Source organism: Gobio gobio, assembly GCF_949357685.1.
Source record: "Gobio gobio genome assembly, chromosome: 18".
Lineage (NCBI taxonomy): Eukaryota > Metazoa > Chordata > Actinopteri > Cypriniformes > Gobionidae > Gobio > Gobio gobio.
The window spans coordinates 28,330,659-28,354,628 of NC_137111.1; the positions used below are offsets into that span (position 1 = coordinate 28,330,659).

At 37.5% G+C, this 23,970-nt stretch overlaps 1 protein-coding gene across 30 annotated transcripts; it reads right to left on the minus strand.

The window, feature by feature from the left end:
* Window positions 1-1,676: 1,676 nt before the first annotated feature.
* Window positions 1,677-23,307, minus strand: ldb1a (LIM domain binding 1a). Of its 30 annotated transcripts, none has more exons than XM_079843044.1 (14): window positions 22,446-22,593; window positions 22,267-22,357; window positions 20,551-20,651; window positions 13,636-13,670; window positions 8,744-8,846; window positions 8,506-8,550; window positions 7,878-7,953; window positions 7,643-7,748; window positions 7,344-7,516; window positions 6,801-6,923; window positions 5,086-5,169; window positions 4,850-4,973; window positions 4,513-4,655; window positions 1,677-3,971 (listed from the first exon to the last, which is right to left on the minus strand). In XM_079843044.1, exons 5-14 carry the CDS (start codon window positions 8,761-8,763, stop codon window positions 3,741-3,743), a joined length of 1,125 nt encoding a protein of 374 aa, XP_079699170.1. In that variant the 5' UTR covers window positions 8,764-8,846; window positions 13,636-13,670; window positions 20,551-20,651; window positions 22,267-22,357; window positions 22,446-22,593; the 3' UTR covers window positions 1,677-3,740. The 30 variants fall into 30 exon arrangements, with proteins under 30 accessions (XP_079699170.1, XP_079699165.1, XP_079699191.1 ...); XM_079843039.1 differs by having other exon boundaries at window positions 4,507-4,655; XM_079843065.1 differs by lacking the exon at window positions 13,636-13,670 and having other exon boundaries at window positions 22,446-23,307.
* Window positions 23,308-23,970: the final 663 nt, after the last annotated feature.

A 23,970-nucleotide genomic window follows, 5' to 3' on the forward strand; every position in this document is an offset into this window, starting at 1 on the left:
GGAAGGAAGGGAGGCTCTGCGTGTTAAAAGACTGATCAGTTTTCAGAAAGAAAGTGATCAAGCGTGACTGCATTTGTTTTTGTTATTTTTAAAATTATAATTTTAACTTCCTTTCTGAATTAATTTTAAAAATGTCATCAAAAACGTTTTTCTATAGTTCATTTTTTCCCAATTTGGAAAAAAGTGAGTGATCCAAGACAACATTTTAAGGTAACACTTTAGAATAATGGTCATTAGTTAACATTAGTTATCTACATAAGTTAACATTAACTAATAATGAACTGCACTTGTATAGCGTTTATTAATCTTTGTTAATGTTAATTTCATCATTTACTAATGCATTATTAAAATCTTGTTAAAATTAGTTAATGCACTGTGAACTAACATGAACAAACCATGAACAGCTGTATTTATATTAACTAACGTTAACAAAGATGAACAAATACAGTAACAAATGTACTGCTCATGGTTAGTTCATGTTAGTTAATACATTAACTAATGTTAACTAATGACCATTATTCTAAAGTGTTACCCATTTTAAATGATGTCCAATATGGCAAAAAAAGATAAATATTAGGGGGGAAAAACTACACTTTACACAAAAAAAAGAAACTTCTGTAAAATAACACCATATTTCTAACTGATTTTTAAATAATAGCAATTTTTTTTATTAATAGTACAAGTACTTTCCTTGCGCCCTGAATACAGGTGAATTTCAGCCTTTTAATTATAAAGGCATGAGTTCACTCAAAAATGAAAATTTTAACATCATTTATTCACCTTAATGTTGTTCCAAACCTTAATTACGTATTTTCTTCTGTGGAATACAGGATATTTTGAAGAACGTTGGTATCCAAACAGTTTTCAGATTTATTTTTCTTTTTAGAATTCGTTATAAAAAATGAAAAAGAAACCAAACAGATTGCAAACAATTAAATAAAGCTGTAAGTGGCCATTTCGGGTATGACCAAACTCAAGAACCTCGATGTTTTACACTTTAGTTTTACTTTAAGGACATTATGTGCTGGTTATCAACTCCAAAAAACAGTTTTGGTGAAAAAAAACGATATTATATATATATATATATATATATATATATATATATATATATATATATATATATATATATATATATATATATATATACATACATTATATATATATATACACATACATACATACATACATACATACATACATACATACATATATATATATATATATATATATATCCCTCATAGGTTTGGAATGACTTGCGAGTTAGTAAATAAAACTACAACAAAACTATAAGACTAATAATATTCCTAAACATTTTTAATTTCAATGTTCCTGCATGAACTTATTCAAGTGACAAAAACATTTATGTCAAGGAATAATTTTGACGAACTGCCCTAATAATTTACATAGATTTCTGTAAAAAGTAGGACGTTTCCTTGTGGCCTACGATCACTATGAAAAAACAGGTTGGCAAACACAGCTCTAAACATAAAGTACAACAAAAACTCCTTTATATCCCGAACTGTTTGCAGAGGATCTTCCTGGTAATATAAAGTGACAAAAACACTCAAGTATTGACTATTAGAGCTATTCACTTATTTCTTATCAGAAATGGTGATAAGGAAGCCTCACATATTTTTAATGTTCCGTTGATGTGCGTTAAACACAAACCAGGCATGAAAGCTGTGAAAATGTGTTTTATTGGTACCATACATCAATAGTCAATGGGAGACACTAGGCAAAAAATATATTTGTAAAGCAACCACAAACAAATGGGCTCTGAAAACACAGGAAAGAGCACACCTGCTTTATAGCCGACTTGAAAAATGAACCCAAAACAACACTGGATTTTAGTGACAAATTTATATGCCATGGAATGGTTACATAGTTTAGTCTCAGACCATTTTTATAGGTCAATGGAAGCCTTACAATGGAGTGCCCTCTGGTGTTTTTAAAACCCAATACACTGTAACCTCAAAGGGGATTTTAGGAATGAATGGTCTGGATTATTTTTTTTACATTATCCAAAATTTAAAAAGAACTCTTATGGATTTATTCAAGAACTTATATATCATCTTAGGTTAATGAAATAACATAAAAAGTGAAATAATGTACAAAGGCAACATCAAATACACAGCAACATGTATCGTCCCGATATATAATGCAATGGCAAAGACTTTAAAAAAATAAATACATTGTACATTGACTTAAAAACTATAATCTACCTTCATAGGTGCAAGGTAGTTGTACCTTTAATGCATCTAGAAACGATTTGAAATGAGAGGTTCAGCTTTACTTTTGACATATGAATGGGTGAAGGGCACAGGGGTCCTAAAGAAGAGTAAATAGAATTACACTTATACAGAACTTGGCTACAATCTTAAATATACAATCACAAATACACAAACAAAATGATGAAAAAACTAAATCATAATATAAATGTGTAGATTAAAGGATCTTTCTCCTTGGCCTGTAGCATCAGGGGGGAAAAAACAAAACAAAGAAAACAATGGCTGGTATACTAACGATTTTAGCAATTGGTGTGAATGACTGGGTTTACACAAAGGCATTGAGCTTGGTCTGTTCTTTTCAATAGGCAAAAAAAATTCCACGAAACAAAATGTTCATAGCTACGGTCTCACTCTCAAGACACAATGTGCCACCAGCCGTTGTATTAACAGTGTCGGATTTAGGTCCTGTGAACAATGAGACTGTTACACCTGCAATAGCTAATGTCTGACACATGCGGCTCCCAGACATACATGCTATGATCATGTAATCTCATTTTTAAAGACGATTGAAACAGAAACAGAAAGACAGATAGGTGTAAAGCTTAGAGCAAAGTAGCATCTACTTACAATAATATTGAAAACAGAAACAATACAAAATGTGTTATTTTACATGGAGATTGACAGCCTTTTCCAGTTAAAGATTATCATTTTTTTTGTTTTAATAAAAACAAAATTCATCATAATCATTTTTTTTAAGAAAAATAGATCCAAAATACAGTGACAAGAGTGCAAAGGATATTTAGAGTTTTTGTTTGCTTGCTTATTTATTTTTTCTCTTTAGAAATCGTTATAAAAAATAAAAAAGAACAAGAAACCAAACAGAATGCAAACAATAAAAAAACAAAGAAAAAAAAAAAAAACTCTTCTTTGAGTCTGGCATAATGGTCAGGAAAGCTCTCAGTGACCATTTCGGGTATGACCAAACTCAAGAACCTCGATGCTTTACACTTTATTTAGTTTTACTTTAAGGACTTTACGTAGTGGTTCTCAACTCCGGTCCTCAAGCTCCGGAACTGTACAGGTTTTTGTTCCAACCAGGTCCTACAAAACAAATAATTGAGTTTTTAAAAATGGAGTGTTGGGTTTGAATCTGAGGTGCACACAATGGTCATATCACTAAACGGTTAAGATAAAAAAATGATCCTTTCCTGTCAAGTGAGCACAACAGAAACGGCCATGCGTGTCAAAGCACAGCACGCACAGAGAGACCCGAGGTTGGAACAATAACCCACAGCCTGATCGCTAAGCCTGATCGAGACACGGAAACGGATGGTGTTGGAAAACGACTCTCAAAGAAACAAAAGAACCAACAAAACGGCATGTCTGATAGCGACGGAGGATGAGGAGGGCCAATTTCACTCGTGAACATTTGAGGACTCGTCAACGCAGAAGACTAGGACCGGGTCGTGTCCTCGAGCGGCTTCTCGAGCCTTTCGCTAGCCCCTAATACTTCTACTGTGATGACTGCGAGGTGGGGTTGTCATTTTTGCTCTCCTGGCTGGAGGGAGCTTTGCTGTTCCAGGGGCTGTTGGTGCCCAGGGCGGGGGAACTGTTGAAACTGTCCTCGTCGTCGATGCCATTGGCCGCATCAAACTGTGTGTTCTCCAGCCGCGTGATGAGCCGCTCATCCTCGTCCCCGAACTCCCCTCCCATCAGAGTGGGCTCTCCCACCACCATCACATCCTGCAGGGGACAGGAAGGGGCGCAAACATTATCCCCGCAACCCGGGGGTGCTCCGTAGGGGGACGCGGTGGCTTTCTACACCACATTGCAACTGCAGAAGGCACTGAGGAACTAGACCTGCACTATCCTGCACACTACAAGCCCAAATCAGCACGGTGCACCAGCCACAGGAACTTAAACCAGCAGTGAAGCCTATCTGAAAAAGGCTACGTTCACCATGCTGAAAACTACATAGCTCTGCCATGGTGGGCATCCCGGATCCTTGAGTGCTGCGCGGGTTTCATTCCACCTCGGGTCTCTAGTGTTGGCTGCGTCTCTGGAGCTCAAAACACCCAACAGACTGACAAAAAGCACAAAAAACCCAAAGACCTGCGGCCCTAAAGGACCAGGGACTGCCCAGCATTGGATCATGTCCACTTGTCTCTATGTTGGGTCTTCCTAGTATTATGTATAACTTGAATACAAGCATTGGTCCACCCTCCTCCCGCTACCCATCTCCCACAGCTCAAAATGGACATCAAAATGAGATGCTTACAGGTACCTGGCTGGAGAGCGCAAAACTGCTGGCTGGACTTTTCTTTTTACTGTTGCTGTTGTTATTGTTGCCTCCTCCAGTACTCATTGTGCTGCCTCCGGACATTTTCCGTTTCCTTCGTTTGTTCGGGGCTTGTCTCGCAGGCTCAGCTGGAGAAAGAGCAGAGGGCAAAATTTGAAACTAGCATGGGATGCCACTGGATGCAGAAGTATTTTGAGATACTATATATAATATATATAAAAAAACATTTCAGCATTATTTATTTTAAAACATCAATTTAATGTTTATTTTATTTCAAGTAACAAACCCTGGCTGTTTGATTGACTTTCAGATGAAGTCTCACCTGGTGGGGCCACCATCCTCTGCCATTTCTGAAACAGACAGGTTTTGAGGCAGTCTCGTGGGCTGAGACTGTAGGTCTTGTGTCTGGACATCAGCTCCTGCATGGGCTCCAGGATTACACAAAGCTGTGGGAAAGAAAAAATATGTTAGATGGCAATGGAGAAGGGAAGCCACTACAGCTGGAGATGGTTTTTAATTCAAATCTACAGTTCTGTAGACTGATGGAAATGAACTTACCCGGAGGTAGTTCAGCGTAGAGTTAGATAAGCCACATCTTGTGATGTTTTTCGATAGCTGGTCAAGCATTTGAGGGTCTTGTGCCTGTTGAGTAAATCAACATAAACAGTAGTGTAGGTTTTGCCGATGCTTTACCAAAGACGAGCACAAAATATGGTTAAAAAGAAAAAGATAAACATAAATAAAAGGCACATCTACAGATGAAATCATCTACAAATTATTGGATCTGAATTGGTATGAATTAATGGCAGTTATTACACTACAGTAATACAGTGAAATATTATTAAAATGTAAATTTACTGTTTTCTACGTTAATATATTAAAGTTTAATTTACTCATGTGATGGCAAAGCTGAATTTTCAGCATCATTACTTCAGACTTCAGTTTCACATGATCCTTCAGCAATAAATCTAATATGCTGATATGGTGCCCAATATACATTCTTATTATTATCAATGCTGAAAACAATTGTGTTGCTTAATATTTAAAAAACCATTATACATTTGTTGCAGGATTCTTTAAAGGGGTGATGAATTGAGAAATCAACTTTTCATTCAGCTTTTTCATATATAAAATTTCATTGTGATATAAGAATATCCTGAATTTTCGGAGCTGAAAACTTCCTTGTTAGTCAAAGAAAAGCTTTTATTAACACCAGACCCAGCAAACACTCAATCTCAGAATGTTTCTAGATGTGACGTCAGAGTGTGGTGAAACACTGCCTTAATCGAAGAAGTACACCTGATTCTGTAGCCCCGCCCACCAATTTGTGCATGACATGTTACAGATAAATAACATAGGCATACGTGGAGCTAAACCAGATCGAACTTCCAAGCAATAAACAAGCTTCTTTTGGATTCCAATACTATGAATGCATGGATGAACTTTATTTTTAATGAATATCCAGCTCACGTGGGGAAGACATTGCGTGTTTGTTCCTTTATTTCACCACGGATTCGTTTGTAAACAAGAGACTGGATTTGCAGACAGGATGAGATTACATGAATGAATGAAGCAACACACTTATGTGAGTAAAAAATTTTTTTAATATGTTAATAGTATTGCATTGTTACAGATCGCTTGATATCTATTGATTATGTGGACGTGTCCAACTGAACATAACTTAACACGCTGGCACAGGCTGGAGAATCCTTTATTTGAGGTGTTGTTGGTTCATTGTGCTGTGATTCGTGATCAGACTCAGACATGTTTGGGCCAGGGCTTGCAAAGTCCAACGTCCCAGGGCTAGGTGTTTCCCAGACAGGCTACCAAAACATATCACTGGCCTATCTTAAATAGTGAAATACCATTCCTTTCTTGATGTGCGTTGTTCGCTCTCTTGACTTGATATTTGAAGGAAAAATACAAAAATCACAGAAGTTTTGATCATCCTGATTAGTCTGATTCTGCAGTGAGGCTTGTGCGTGCGTGATGCACGGTTCGCGGTTATATCCACAGATCGGGCGGGCCAAGAAATAAAAAATAACATTCCAATTAACTGCGGGTTGATGAGAGATAAATCATTGTGTTTGTTTGATTAAGACATTTTGCGAGCCCTCTGGGCGAATCATTCGGTTGCCGACTTTTGAACGGTAGTGTAAATACTTATTGATAGAGGGGGTTAGTACTGTTCTAATAATCCCAATATACTGCAGACTTGCAAGCACATTAATGAAGTGAATTGAGAACAGCATGAATGATTATACCAAACTCACATGCATTGCCAGGATGCTTCTCGGCACGACCTCTCTGTGCTGTCTTATGCTGAAGTGCCACGTCTTTATACGCATCATGTCATCAAACATAAACTCCAGGTACAGTCTTCCCTCCACACACACCTGAGGAGATGAAAGAAGTCATGTACTTCGAAATGTTCGAGGTGGCCCACATTGATTCAATGGTTATGTTCTTATTGCAGAGCTTATTTAATGGAAGTACTTTTATTTCCATTTAAGATCACAACAAGAGTTAATGTATGCCTTTTCTGACACCGCATTCATTTTGAAAAGAAATGAACGGGCAACACATAAAGGCAATTTTTTAGGATTTCTTTCTAACAATAAACTTTACAAGAAGTGTGTTGTGTAATGGTGGTCATACCAAAGGATATCCTTGGTTACATTTACATTTATGCATTTGGCAGACGCTTTTATCCAAAGCGACTTACATTGCATTCAAGGTACACATTTTTACATTTTGTCAGTTCTTAATGTTTTAAGTTTTAAAACTTTGGCCATAAAAGCAGAAAAAAATGATACCTGTGTGAACATGGGTTTGCCGTTCTGTGTAACCATGGTGCACTGATCGCAGTCCAGGGACACAAAGTTATTGTGGAACGACTCCTTGGGATGTTTCAGCACATAGAAAAGTTCAGTGGCCCCTCCCTCGAAAATACTCCTGAAGTACCGAGGGATTAACGTCCTACCAATAGCTGAAAACAGGGGGAAAAAATATTATTCAGTTACAGGGAAAAAATATTTATATTTGATCATTCAAGTCAAATTCAAATACAAATGAATTTAAATCTCTGAAGTGACTTCATAAAACAGGATATTACTATATCTTTTGGGTCCATCTTCCAGACAGAAAGTGATAGTTAACATTGCATCATCTTCGAAAAACTCTGTAGTGAATGCATCCCACCACAAATTGTCACAATCCTGCTGAGAAAGCAGAAAACAAAAAATAAACTTTTTTTTTTTAAATGTTTAAACAGGCAAAACAAGCAACATTTACACTGCACAGTTTTGCATAATGTGTACCATGAATATTGATAAAGTGGTTTCTCTTACCTCCGTCCAATTCTGTAGTCTTTTGTTGAGCTCAAATATTCTGTAGTCTGTTTGATTTCCATACGGCGTGTGCCTCCTGTAACATGGCATGCATTAGTATGAGGAAAAAAAGTTTCAAATAAATGCTGAACTTTGTTCATCAAAGAATCACGATTTCTAGAAAAAAAATTAAGCTGTTTTCAACATTGAAAATATGAGCAGCAAATCAGCATATTATTTCTGAAGGATCATGTGACACTAAAGACTGGAGTAAAGCTGCTGAAAATAAGCTTTGCCATCATAGAAATAAATTATATTTTAAAATATATATCAAAACCGTCATTTTAAATTGCAATAATATTTCACAGTAAATGATGCCTTTAAAAAAAAAAAAAAAGTCTTACTGACCACAAACTTTTGAACGGTCGTGAATGTGTGCATTAATAATGTAGCAAATTTATTATTTACACTTTTCTCAAGAAAATGGACAAATAATATGAGTGAATAGTATTGAGAGGCAGAACAGCCTCTCAATAGAGTCTGAGAAGGCTTGTGATACTTGTGTATACTGCCATTGGTAAACATATTAACTGTCTCCTGGAAATATACTGCCATTGACAAACATATCAACTGCCAAATAAGAGCTTACCCTATTCCAGGTTCCATGTAAGAGGGGGGATACATCGGTGTCGGACTGAAATATAAGAAGTAATACGAAAACTTTAATATTAAGCGACTAAATAGAAATGTCCACTGTGTAACCCAGTTTACTTGGGATAGACGTTAGCTAGATGTCAACTATTTCTTCAAAACTACAAAAATTGTGAATTACTAGACACACACACACACACACACATGTAAAACAACGATCACAACATAAGTCTCACCCCACATCTCTATCCAGCATTGCGCCTGGGTGAAATGGAGGGAAGGCACTACCGTTGGGAGGCTCCTTTGGGGAGTACAGCTTGAATGACTTGGACGAACAGCCTTTAAAAGTAAACACAAAGACAATGAGAGAGAGAACACAGTCCATTCAAACATAACAGACAGTACATTTTATATTTAGAGTCAATTTACAGACATGCCTACAAAGACATCCATCATGATGCATTTAGTCCAGCTATAGGTAAACAAAAGAGGTCTATTTTTATCCTAATTTTCCACAACAAATCTTTTTACATTTTGTTATATAAATACAATACAACACTGAATTACTGTTGTTCACTGACTAGGCTTGGAGTTAACTTGCATGTTGATCTGAGACTCTATAAATATTTCATTTTTCATCTAAAACAATAAATATATTTTTATTTTTAAAGACTTCCATGGTAATCCCCCACACCCTGGTAAGCAAACACCATGTGATCACATGACATTGTGATTATTTCCCTTTAGCTTATGCACAGCCCATCCCCCATGACAGCAAGTTAAAAGCAGAAACCCAAAAACAAGCCGAACAAGGACTAATCTAATGCAATGCACAATTCAATTCGCAATGATTAAAAGCAACATTCGTGCAGTGCTTTAGGTTGCATATTTTAGTCCCAATATATAATGGCCACACAATTAAATTAAACTGGAATGTAATTACTAGGTTAGGTCAGGCTGACCTCATCACACACCTTTGGACTAATGAACTTCCATGACAGATTTTTCAGTCTCTCGTGATTTCTGAACAAGTAATTTTGAATAACATTTTGAACTTGGCACAACAAGAAACATTTATATTATTCACTATAGAATATCCATGACTTCTTCAGGCCTGGAAATGACAATTTTACATATCCCTGATATGTCCAGGTTTTGCATAACTGGGAAATGGAGGCAACGTCATACAGATTTACATTTTTCTAGTCTGATGCACCCTCCTGTCAATGTTGTCGCTCTATGAGTTTTAGCAATCAGCATAATTTGAATAAACTAAGACACACACACATATACATATATATTATACATATCCCAGCTAGCCTCTTAAAAATTAGAGGTGGTTTTAGTGCATTTTAGAAATGTCATTGACAATTACACACACACAAATGCTCACACTACATTTACCAAAAATAACGTTTTTTTAATGCCATCTACAAAACAAAGTAATAGTTCGTTTTAAGCCTAAATATAGTTTAAATCAATTAAGAACTCCTGATATTGCACATGATCAAATATTGAATTTTTGTATATTCACACAGATTAATAGTAACCACTTAATTCTCCCCTGTTGTTGGTGAACATTTATGCTAAGCTACAATTAATGTGTAGCCATACTACTTGATACATTTCATAATAAAGTGCATTCCATTGAACTACAACTAAACGATTCTGCTCTTAATTCAAACAGTTATTGCTGGTGTATCTGTAGCAACTTGTTCCAAGCAAGTCTCAGTATTTGTCTACTTAAAACGACCAACTTGATAGCCTAGCTTAGCCAGGCCTGGCCCGGAGTCCGGACACAGGCGAGGCCCTGCACAGGTTATCCGATTATCCGAAAATAGTAAACATCATCACCATGGCGACGCAAATTCAAAGCATTTATTTCCGCTTTTTCTCGCTTTAAAACTAAACGTTGCTATGAATTTACTTTGCACTGAAGCTCAAGCACACCTGCAGGAATCCGACGCTCTCTCTCCCCGGTGCTCCCTGATTATAATCCCGGTCTGTCGGTCGCTGTTTTTAAAGCGAGGTGAGCTGAAACATCAGCCCCTTCAAACCATCGTGGTGTGCAAAAAAGCAGGTAAGTTACAAAATGCAGTTGCAGCGCTGGTAGTTGTAGACTGTGTTGAACAAGAACCGGACTCACGGGGTAACGAGGAAAAGTGCCCGTGCAACCCTTTGTTCTTGATCATGAACAATGGTACAGGCCCTTCTTTCTCTCCGTGCAACCCCCCTCAACAACACTCCCTGCTCTGGTGGAGCATCAACCCCTCGCATTCCCATCCCATCAAACCCACCCCTCCCCCAGATTTACGCTAATCCTGCCTGCATTTACTACAGTAGGCCACACGTTGAAAGCCTACTGTAAAAGACAAACAAGACTATAGACTAAAACACTAGTTGACTAAACTTTTCAAAAACGCAACGTGACTCGAATGAGAGCAGAGATAGGCTACTTTGTTTATACACCTAACTGTTATGCATCTTCTGAAGACTCCGTTGGTTTATATCACTTAAATTATTTGCCACCTTTGGTATAAAAAGATTAAAATACACAACAACAAAAACATTTGAATGAATCTATATATATATATATATATGTATGTATTTATGATTGTTATATTTATTTTTGAATGACCCATCTTAACCATTGAAGTCATTTGGATGTTTCAACAATGTGTTTGTTTGTAACCTGTTGTGTTTTGTTTAAAGACACTGTTTGACTATGGTGATTAGTAAGATCTTATACCTTGGACTATTTTCAATTATTTAGTTTATTTTAGGAGTTATAAGGAAAGTAAGCAAAAGATTATGACATTTTTTATCACGACAGTGATCAATAAGTTGTGACAACATATGTTTTTATATTGTTTTAACTCATTAAAATAAGTCAAGCAATTTTAAACCTTTTTATAAGTTATAAAAGATACAACTCATTTTTTTAAGTAATTTTAATGTAATTTAAGTTGAAATGACTTGATTGTACTTAATATCAGGCTGCAACTTTTTTAAAGATGTTAAATCTGGGCGGATAACTGGCTGAAAGGCTGCTTGCTCAGTCCTACTCATGGAAATCCAGTTCCATATCAAACATAATTCAAAATTAAAGGCAGGAGTTTGTTATGGAAATAAACTCTGCAGCAAGGGATCTCCAGGAACAGCATTACCTCATGCAAAGGGACTGTCCCTGTAATTTGGCACAATTCTATGACAATTTCACGAAGAAAGAAAATTCTGTCAAGCGTTAAAATACAAAACATATGCAAAAATAAATACATAAATATGCAAATTCTATCATGCTTAACTTCTGCCTTATGATACCAGTGCTTTAATAATATTTTCACAGCGAAAGGTCAGCTGTTGTTTGTAAAGAGGAGAGTAAACCTAATGACATACTGATAAAGAATGTAAGAGACACTTGCAAACAATCAAAAAGTGCATTGCACACTAAATCAATCACAACGTTTTTTTGTCCTTTTAATTATCAAATATGTCACTAGGATCAAAATGCCCGTTTTATTAATTGAAATTAAATCAAATTAACATTTGGTCAAAGTTTACTCACCCTGATGTTATTTCAAATCCGTACAAAAATTATTCTGTGGATCACCAAAGAAGATATTAACTTTCGTTTTATGCAAACAAAAATGTGCCTTTTATGTTCCACAAATAAAAGCAAGTCATATAGTTTTGGAACGACATAAGGGAGAGTAGATGATGACATAACAGTATTTTTTGGTGGTATTAGTATTGTATTAGTATTTTGGTGGTAACAGTATTTTTTTTTTCTGTCTCTTTGGCTGTGGGTCAAATCAGCATTTAATGAAATCATAATAAATTGCTGTGGGTCACATGTAAGCACGTGTGATTCAGGCCCAGTTCCTCGGGTAGAACAACATCGCCCCCTAGTGTCATGAACACGCATAACCCCTACATTTTCTGAATTCACAGGACTGCAGCACAAATTTAGCGAAGGCGCTAGAGACAACTTCACAATAAGACAGGAGTGTTATGGGAACCAATGATGCTCATATAAATTAGCGTGTGTAATCAGGATGACAGGTACCTCAACATGGGTATATTTTAAAGTCTGAAGACTTATAGATCCAATAAGCTGCTTGGTTAAATGGCACATTCAGACACGAAAACGATAGCTAAACTTCCACTGGGGGCTTTTGCTGAATTAATTTATGAGCTATGAACGTCCTACTTGTGCAGCAGTGAAGCTGTTCTCATTTTAACTCCTCTGGTTTAAATGAAGGATTGCCTCTGTGGACAAAACTCCATCCTTTACCGCCATGGCTGACAAAATCTCTCTCCCTGATGAGGCCTCTGCTTCCCTCACAGTGCTCCAGGGGCTCTTTGTTATGCCACTGCCTCATCTCTCCCAAACACAAGCACAGGGAGAGCCATGTGCCTCACGCTCACCCAGGCTGCTCACAGCTACACGGCTGGCAGAGCGCGATAATGCTCTGGCGACAGACGACATATGTGAGGGCCATACTAACTACTGTGGGGACTGACTGCAGTACAAATCATATCTAATGTCTGTCCTCCACTCAGAGGAATGCGCAGGAAAGAAATCTCATGATGTGCTGTTCACGAAAGATTTGAATTTTTAATGAAATCTGTGTAATCAATCCCCAAATCCTGATTAAACATTTATATTAGCTCATGTGTGAATATTTTGTTTGAGGTTCCCACGGTCCTGGAAAACCTGAAATTTTTAGGGAATTTCAAAAGTGTGATTGGAAGTTAATTAAGTGATTCCATAGGCAATTTAAATATTTTATATTCTGAAGTTTTTTTGTGAGATCTCACACATCTGAATTGTTAAAAGTTGCAATAAAATCATTGGTGAAAAAATATAGAAACCCTTTTACTGTACATTCTTTTTCATTCATAATTTTTTTGTTGTAAAAATATTTTAGTACAAATTTGCATTTGAGTATCTTTTTTTTTTTACTCATGCTAACGGTCTAATCAGATTCAATGATCTATGCTAAGCTATGCTAAAAGTGCTAGCGCCAGACCCGGAGATCGGCTGAATGGATTCCCAAACGGTCAAACTCAACTGTTTATAGGGTTAGTTCACCCAAAAAAGAAAATTCTGTCATTAATTACTTACCCTCATGTCGTTCGACACCCAAGACCTCCGTTCATCTTAGGAACACAAATTAAGATATTTTAGTTGAAATCCGATGGCTCAGAAAGGCCTCCATTGGCACAATGCACTGTACACTCTCAAGACCCATAAAAGGTACTAAAGACGTCATTACAAAGTCCATCTCACTACAGTGGTTCTACAATCACTTTATAAAGCGACGAGAATAGTTTTTGTGCGTAAAAAAACCCTAAATAACGACTTATATAGTGATGACCGATTTCAAAACAATGCATCATGAAGCTTCGAAGCATTATGAATCAGCGAGTCGAATCATGATTCGGATCGAGTGTCAAACTGCTGAAATCACGTGACTTTGGCGATCCAAACCGCTGAATCGACTCACTGATTCATAACGCTTCGAAGCTTCATGATGCGGTGTTTTGAAATCGGTCATCACTATATAAGTCGTTATTTAGGGGGGTTTTTTGCGCACAAAAACTATTCTCGTTGCTTCATAAAGTTATTGTAGAACCTGCACTGTAGTGAGATGGACTTTGTAACGACATCTTTAGTGTCTTTTATGGGTCTTGAGAGTGTACAGTGCATTGTGCCAATGGAGGCCTTTCTGAGCCATCGGATTTCCCCTAAAATATCTTCATTTGTGTTCCGATGATGAACGGAGGTCTTACGAACGACATGAGGGTAAGTAATTAATGACAGAATTTTCATTTTTGGGTGAAATAACCCTTTAAGTTTTATAAGTTATTATACTTTTATTATAAGTTATATTCATTAAATATATTGTTATAGGCCTATAGGCAATCATAAAGCAGCGATTAAAGAGACTTCTTTCAAAAACATTTTTTACAAATCTTATCAACCCCCCAAACTTTTGAACAAAATGGGTTTGGTAATTTTATTTTATTTTTGTGAAAAAAGTCTCTAAAACCAATGCTTTATTTGATCAATAATACAGTTAAAATTGTATTATTGTGAAATATTATTACAGTTTTAAATAACTTTTTTCTATTTTAAAATGTAATTTATTCATGTGATGGCAACGCTGAATTTTCAGCTCACATGATCCTTCAGAAATTATTATAATAATGCCGATTTGATGCTCAAGAAACATTTCTTATTATTATCAATGTGGAAATCAGTTGTGCTGCTTAATATTTGATAATTCTTTTGGATTATTTAATGAATGGAACGTTCAAAAGAACGGCATTTATTTGAAATAGTAATCTTTTGTAACATTATAAATGTCTTAACTGTCTTTTTTTATTCATTTATTTCGTCCTTGCTGAAGAAAAGTATTATTTTCTTTCAAAAGAAACAAAATATTTTTGACCCCAAACATTTAGCAATGTTCACACTTTAAACGCCTGCCTCTGTTTTTACAGATGATGATGCTCTGATGACACAGCAGGGATCAAACTGCCTCTTCAGGCCTTTCTAAAGCTCCCGATCTACAGGTGATTCCTTTCTTTTCATCACAAACCACTCATTACCACCTAAAAGTCTTACAGGCATTTGATTGCCAGAGACATATGCAAAGCTAAGTGGACCCACTGGTGGATTAAATTGACTGACTTTTTTATTGCAAGCATCTCTTTAAGCCGTTAAATCACTTGGAAACATGCGTTGCACTGCTGTGAGAGGATATAAGATGAGGGCTCTGAAATACCCACGCTTAACAAATACTGTGAATATTCTGCCTGCTGCACTGCAGTGGTTGCTGGTAAAAGATGTGGGCAAAACACTTAACCCTAGGTCGCTCCATGGGGACTGAACATGCAATAAATATACTGTAAGTCACTTTGGATATGAAAGTGTCTGATAAATGACTAATAAGTAACTGTGGTGTTTGTTGACGTTGTTGGCAAACGCTCTATGCTATCAAACACCAGTGTCAGACATCAAAAAACAGCGGGAGAAATACTTGATGAGAATGCAGAGAAAAATCAATGAGCAGTAAAACACACAGAGGAAAACACATTTGCTGTCACTGGGAATAAATCAGTTCAGGCACTTTAGGTTCCCTATAAAACACACTTCAGGTATAGAGAGTGTGAGGGGTCAGACAGTGTGCTTGCCTTGGCAACAGCAGCTGCAGGGATGGGTAATGGGAGTTTATTGAGGTCTCAGGAGGAGCCACTGAGTTCGAAATCACAGAGAAACAAACAGCTGATCATTGTCACATACATGCCTTTGCTTACTTTTCCTTTTATTGCTGCTTTTTTCTCTTACATTTCTTTCTTAAATTTCTTTTATTATTTGGGTTCAACTAAGCACTGGCCTTTATTGTGATTACAAAACAAATTTTTTTTATACTTTTACTTTTTCAATAAGTCTTGCTGCAACTAAATTACACCAATAGGTGGCGACAAGTGACTGACTGTCTGTAACGAGTCACGATTCAATCAAGATCCAAAGTACTGAATTCAGAAGCCTAATCGCATAATAAGCCTTATACTCTGAATATATATGTTAATATAAATGTATGATAGAAGTAGTAAGAGTAGTAGCCAACGCTATTCCGAATTCAGTCCAAGTGTTTTTATGAGTGAGTCATTGATTCATTCACTCAACCGATTCGCCCAAAAACATTGATTCATCCAGTAACGAAACGTCATAACGGTGTGTTGCTGGCTTCGTTTCGAGCTATTTTTAATGGCAGAGCAAAAACAGACAAACCAACCGGTAATATAGTATCTAAAATGTAAGTTACTCAATATTAACTCCTTGTTCATTGAACTAGCAGCCTAAATAATTTAGCAATATCACATTTCCGTTGTGATTACCTAGCTGCTACCAAACTCTGAGTCTGTGACCCATTTATACGGTGATAGCAAGATTTTCTCTCTCTTTTTTTTACGGCGAAACAACACAAGTAGCCTACCCTAAAAACTATTTTTGAAAGTGGCATCCAGGGGTCATTGACATGACATGTCATGTATTTTTTGTGTCCGAATTTTTTTTTATAAATACATGTCACATATCAAATTGATCTACAATATTTCCTTTATAAGATACTCTTTTAATTTTTTAAAAATTCAATTGACTTTTTGAGTTGTGGTGTTTCAAAGACTTAAAATGTCAGGTGGTGCGACCAGCAAATTCACATTTAAAAGTATCAATTCCCTCTGCAATTGCAAAATGAAGTAAGAAATATAAATGTAAATCATTATATAATGTATACAAAAAAAAAAAAAAAAACATAACACCTTATTGTGTCAATAGAATAAAAGTATTGTGAATTCTTTAGACGGCAGAATGGAATAATGTCAAATTCTGCGAATGTGTTAATATTAACCTTATGTTAATATGCTGACTTTGACTGCCCTAAAATTTAAATGTACATGATTAATAACCAAATCTGTAAATGTGGTTAAAAATTGTTTAAAAGGTTGAATTAATATCATTTTTTTTGTAAAATAAATAAATAAATGTCCTTCCAAATGTTCTGCAGAATCCACAGGACCATTTTGCGGCCAGGGCTCCCCAGAAGGAGCCCAGTTTGAAAACTCCTGGAAAAGTAGCACAGCTCTCATCATAAAGCAACACATTTTAAGGTAGGGATTCATTTCCAAAGCACAAACAGTAAATCACATGCCAAATTTGAATACTAATAGAGGTATAAATATAAGCAATAGAAAAAAAGTAATGCTTATCCTACCAAGCACCACTAATAAATCTTCATTCAGTCCGTAAAATCATGCGTCCTTTTTGTTCTGACAGCGCATTGATTCTTACAGTGGCAGACTTGTGCAGCCGGCAAATGCCAGCTCTCATCTAATATTTCCTCACCATCGTTGACACGTGACATAACGAGTTCTAACATCCCTGTCTAATGCTGACAAGTTGAGGGGAGCTGATTTTCTGCACAGGAAGCCATTTTGTTCTAGCGCTGTGTAATGAGACAGATCTGTGAGCCACGGGCTGGAGAGGGGGGAGATGTTGCACACGCGCACACAAACGCTCTCTAAACACACCGTGCACAGGCATTGCCAGTCCAGCAGAGAGATGGTAAATCAGCGCAGCTTCTCTTAACTTAACAGGCACACCCTAACCCTTTCGAAACAGGCTCGCTTTGTGACTATTTTAGCTTTTCCTTCTAATCATGGGGCCATGTGACTTTTTTGCATGAGGTAACAGGACTCATGCTGATATCGAGTACTTGTGGGTGAGAGGTAGAGATTCGAGTGGCAGAGAGCAGCTGGATGGAGCTTAGTATCATGTAAATAGCTCACTTTTAAAAGCGTCGGTATGGGTTGTTATCTATCTCAAACAAAGCTGTAAAAGAGGCCATTAAAAGCGTGCAATCCGTGCTCAGCTATATATCCGCAAATCCAGACAGGAAGATCACGGCAGCCCAATGTACGTGCAGCCCACACGAGCATAGGAATGTAAACAAACCAGACTTCAAACGAAACCTGTGTCGAGGGGAGGGACGTGCGCTGTAAGCACAGATTGCATCATGTTTCTGACAGAAGTGAACATCACAAGCAGGTTTTTATGGTGCTCCTCTGCCTTTTATGAAATGGCTCAGTGGGACCCCACACAAAAGCAAGAAAGAGCTGTCTTTCGTGCTCCAAGCCTCCGTTTCAGTCTCGCCCCGTCTCGTTCTTTCTTCTCTTCGCCCTCTTTCCCGCCTCCCTCTTCACAAAAAAGGAAAGCAATCAGACAGGACACATGTCTGTGGAAATTTCCATGACTACGCTTGTAAAAATGTACCCTTGTGACTTGATTTTAAACAAATGTTATGTGCCAAATTTTGGCTTGTTTATCAATGGGGTTGCCAGAGAGGCTTTTGTGGTTGGTTCTTGCGCTGAGATAAAAATCTGACTTGAGAGCGTCTGAAGAAACTGCTTGCCTTGTGTTTATGGCACAGAAACAATCCCCACACCGGTCCAAACTTGCCTTGATGCCATTCACCCTGTTTTTAATCTTTATCACAGTGAAGGAAAGGACAAGCATAATGTGCCTTGTAATTGTGATTATCTTTCCATGATGCCACAGATCTCAAGAACATGAAGTTTGGTGCTTGGAAACTCCTATAGGCTGAACATATGGACTCTATTAAAAACGTATTAAGTAATCCAGAGACTATAACTTGTGAGAGAGAAAGACTGGGTCAGAAACAAGGGTGCCTTGTGTCTAATGGTGTAAATGTGTCCTCTCTATTTAGGTGACGGCGCACACTGGGCTCCACAGCAAAGTCAACATATGCTACATCACTGCTTCCAGCATGCTTGACCACACTCAAACAAGCTGCGCACATTCATTCACAGGTAACCTTTGGACTTAAGACGCTAATATGGCAAAAGAACGAGGAAAGCAGCGTTATATCATCACTGTGTCACTCTTAATCGTTTTACACAAGGTGTATGGTCAAACTACACAAGTCTCATGAAGTTTCATGTTGCCATTGATTGGACCACACAGTTCCATTGAATCTGGTTTAGAGATTACCCTATGAGGATAATTGCTGATAGAGCACCAGCATGGAGCCATGTCTCCAAGGGCATCACTTGATTCTCTGCCAAGGCTAGTGGTGCTAACATTTTTATGAAGATTCGGTCCCATATGGCACTAGCAACACCAAAGTCATGGGTTCGATTTTCATTAAATGCATACTTTAAATGCAATTATGTTGTATGGATAGATGTAAATATTAATATTTTAAATATAAATAAAATACATGCATATATATATAAAAATATAAAAATACAAGATAAAAAAAAAAAAAAAAAAAAAAAAATATATATATATATATATATATATATATATATATATATATATATATATATATATATATATATATATATATATATATATATACATACATACTATTTTTATTTAAAAATATAGAATTTTATAAATACAAATAAATATAAATATATATGCATGAATGTACTGTAAATATTTAAATATATAAATTAATGCATTTACATAAATACATTAATTAACAGAGTTTATTGTTATGCATTTATGTATATATATATATAATATTTAGAAATATGAATAAATATAAAGTCTACTGGTATGCATTATAAATATAAGTAATAATACAAAAAAATCTCTATTTAAATTAATATAAAATAAGACTGATTTGTACATTTAAAAAACAGCGATTTATGCCTGTGACTAATTGTGCATTTCCGTATTACATAAATTAGTTAAAACAGATGTCTCTATATTGAACAGTCTCAAAGTAAGAACATCTGCCAAAAAGTCAGTGCCTTTGATTTCAAACTCCTTCAACATGTGAAAAATGTTTGCAATGCAGATGAATACATTTGTGTAGGATGTTTTTTTCCTTTAACGAAACAATCCATATATTATTCCCTGCCATCGGCACAAATGACAAACCAACGGCTAAAAATGTTTTCAGAACATGATTCATGAAGGAAAAACAAAGAGAATGTTTTTCATAACCGTCAGAAGGTTAAACTGCCACAATGTCCTGCTCAATCAAAAGCCTTTACTTGTTTCTCTATGCAAAGCACTTTAAGATGCGAGCGAAGGCTGACGTCATATGAGAAAGGAAAGCACCCCGCACAACTACACACACCAGTCAGGGAGACTATTCAAGTCACAGCAATGTCCAGGAAGTCTCTGCTCGGAGAACACATACACATGTATTGCACAAACTAATGCATGCACGAATAAAACACACCAATGAACTTCTAAAACAAATGTCTGCGTACAGGAATACTGATTTATTTAAAGCTCCCTTCCCATGAAAAAAAAACAGGCCATAGATACAGTGCAGAATCCAACATATGACCTAAGTGACTCAACATTATTGGGGCATGAGAGATGTGAAATCTTCCAGGTATAGTCCTCTCCTTCATTCCCAAAAACCCCATGTTGTTTCGCAACTCCTGCCTAAAGCCGTCCATGCAGAAGAGATGGAATTAGAGCTCTTACCTGGGCAAGCACAACCTCCAACAGACATCTTCTCACATGTTTGGCACTGCTCTTAATGAAATGGTGTTGTTCAGTCCACGCACTGTTAGCATGGGCTTCTTCTGAGAAAGAGAAACAGGCAGAAAGGGGTGGGGAGTCAGTAGGAGGAGGGCGCAAAAAATCAAAATGTAGAAACTAGAGCTCAGCGAGAAACAGGAAGTAGGAATTACACTCCTGCTCGACACTGCGCCCAGGTTCATTAATATGCAAATTGCAATACTTGTGGGAGGGAGAAAATATGAGAGTGAGAGAGACAGAGAGTGTGTGTGTGTGACACAGGAGAGGATCAGAGAGGGAGGGAGAGGGGGAAGCGAGAGCCAACATTGTCAAAGTGACCTGTGAGGCACATTTTAGAGCACACTGCCCATGTGATGCTGTTCTTTTTTTCTCTCTGTGTATTGCCTATTTTTGCCTTGTGCTGCTAACGGAGATAAACAGAGGCAGCCAGAGCCCAGAGGCACGGAGTCATTACCGCCTCGTGGAGCTACAACACACAGCATAAACACACACATGCACACGTTCAGCCTGCCCTCCTGATGCTCCCTGGGGTCTGCTGCACAGCTCACCCCTGCCAGAGTGAAACACACACGCACACTCTATATGCTGCATGACTGATCTCCCTTCTCCCCATACAGCTGTCCTTCTCCTCTCTGCATGTTCTGTGCATTTCAGTAACCCGTGCATTGCTATGCTTTATTCTCTCTTTGATACATTCACAAAAAAGTATTGTGGGGTATGCATAATATATTGGTATCATATCAGTTATCAGCCATAAAACATTTGTCAAAATAATGTATCTGTAATATAAAATATAAATGTAAATCATTATATAATGTATACAAAAAAAAGCATAACACCTTATTGAAAATTGTGTTCTGAACTTACCATGTGATATGCATTTCACGATGATTCATATGTATATTGTATATATGTATATTATTTTAAATTAATATATGGTCGCACCACCTGACATTTTCTGGGTGGTAAAATCAGAAATCTTGTTTAATAATGAATTAATGATGTCTTAAAAGCTGTAAAACCAATATGAATCAACACCATACGTTTTGTATCAGTCAATATTGGATATTTAGTGGTTCATGCTCATTTCCCCTATTTTTCATTTAAAATACTTTTGTCGTCATCGAACAGATGTTAATATTTGTATAATAAATATTATGCATATATGGTTAAGTAATACAGCATATGTAAATATACACGTAATTTGTAAATATATAAGTAACATTAGTATAGTAAATATTAATATAAAACACTAATAATATAATATGCACAATAAGCATTTAAAACAATTGTAGTTTTTAGTGTTTTTTTATTTATTTAGAGTAAAAAAATATGTATGGATAGATATTTAGATGCCACTTCTAAGAATACCATGGTAATTCAATGTCCATCCATAGTAATACCTTTTTCTGTAAGTATAGTAGCTGCAATTTACTAATCAACAGAATGATTTTGATAATGGTTACCATATTCATAATGCATGGTATCTACTATCATGTTACTTTTAGGAATAGCATGGTATTTCTATGGTACACGTAAAAAAAACCAACCCAGAAATACCTTGTTTTATACAGGTAGCAACTGTCATTTATTCATACCGACAAGAAAATGGTTCACTTAATGGCTACAGACAGTTTATATAAAAAATTCAAAACGTACCTGGGTTACTGGGACATTGGAGAAACAGCCCAGGGAGTGTGCTAAGGTGTCTAATTTCTTCAAGGAGCCGGTGTTTAAAACTGACAGAGCACTGCGAGAAAACGCTACAATTTAGAAGTTGTTCACTTTGTAATTAAAAAAAGCTCAGCATTTGTCTTTGTCTCTAAGTGCACGCTCACATCTTCAACCCTCCTTGTTTTAGAGACTCATTGGCTTTCTCATAGTCCCAAAGGACAGACAGAGGTCTCTGTCCACATGGCACCCACTCTGTGTCAGCCCCGCGATCGACCCGACGCCTCCCCCGCTCTGCCCCGCTTCTCCCTTCTCAAAGCCCTTCCCTCCAGTGGGCTGTGCTTCTAACTACCGAATCTCACACACCACTGGTCCTTTACGTCCCCTGTCAAAGCCGCCTGACAACTCCAGAGGGGGGGGGGGGGGGGGGGTACTCAGCAACCTCTTGATTTCACAGACTCTCATCCAGCGTATCTAGGGAACAGTGCACTGCTTTCATCGCACCGCTGTTATTACATGTCACCTGTCACTCAAAATCAATACGCTGACACTGAGACAACACTCTCCATCCCGCACAGGCACAAACGACCAGCCAATCAGATATAAAATCAGAAGACCCTGCAATTATTTATCCTAAAATGCCTCTGATGAACTCATTTGATTTACTTTCCTCAGTCGAGAGGAGCAGCGGTCCAAAACGCAGCGAGCGAAGAACAAAGAGAGCCACTCCATGGAGAATAATTTCACATTGAGGGGTTTCCTTGCGCCGCTGTAGGAAATGGCTTTTTGTTTTCAGAGCCCCAGATTGGCTTTGAAGCGCTGAGCCTCGAGAGATGCTCTTCACCACAGACTGCACAATCAGGTCTCCCTCCCTCCCCTTCGTCCTCAGTCACACACTCTCACACTCCAACTCGCGGCTCTGCTGAAAACAAAGATGATCCCTCCTCTGTCTTTCCTCTGACACCACCATTGTTGAAGCCTAGATGTTTACCTGCGTGCGCTGACACTCACTCACCTTCCCTCGCAGTCACGGCGCGTTCCTGGTGCTGTCGAGAAACAAACAGAGAGGAAGGATCTATAATCAACTCCTGATCCAATTAAGTGCATGAAAAGAATAACAACAAAAAAAACTAGTCGATTTATCACCACTTGAGGTCAAAAAAAACAAATTAATCTAATCAAGTTAACAATGTTCCACATTGTTTGCCTTACCACAATTTACCTCTTCAGGGTCTGTGCTGTTTGTGATAGTCGAAGCTCGGTGTATTGATGATCTGGAGCTGGGTCAATTAGCCCTAAAAAGCATGGACAGAGAGAGAGAGAGAGAGAGAGAGAGAGAGAACGTAGAGGAGAGCAAAAGGAGGAGGCGGGAGAGAGCGCACTGATCCACTGGAATAAATATGACGCAGAGCCAGAGCAACTTCTCCAGCCCGCTGTACCCAGCGAGGGCACTGTCACCATGGCAACGGCAGAGCAGTGATAGCTCGCCGGGGCACACAAGGCACGGCATTATTCTGTCTCTCACTCACTGGAAATACACAGTTCCACTCAGGCGGCGAGCACGTAGGCAGGCGGACGGGCGCCTCATGTTCAATTAACTCTACTCGTTCTGGGCCCCAGGAGCCCAGCCACCTGTGACCTGCGACGAGGAAGGACATCGCTTAATGCAAAGATTATCTGAGAACACGGCAA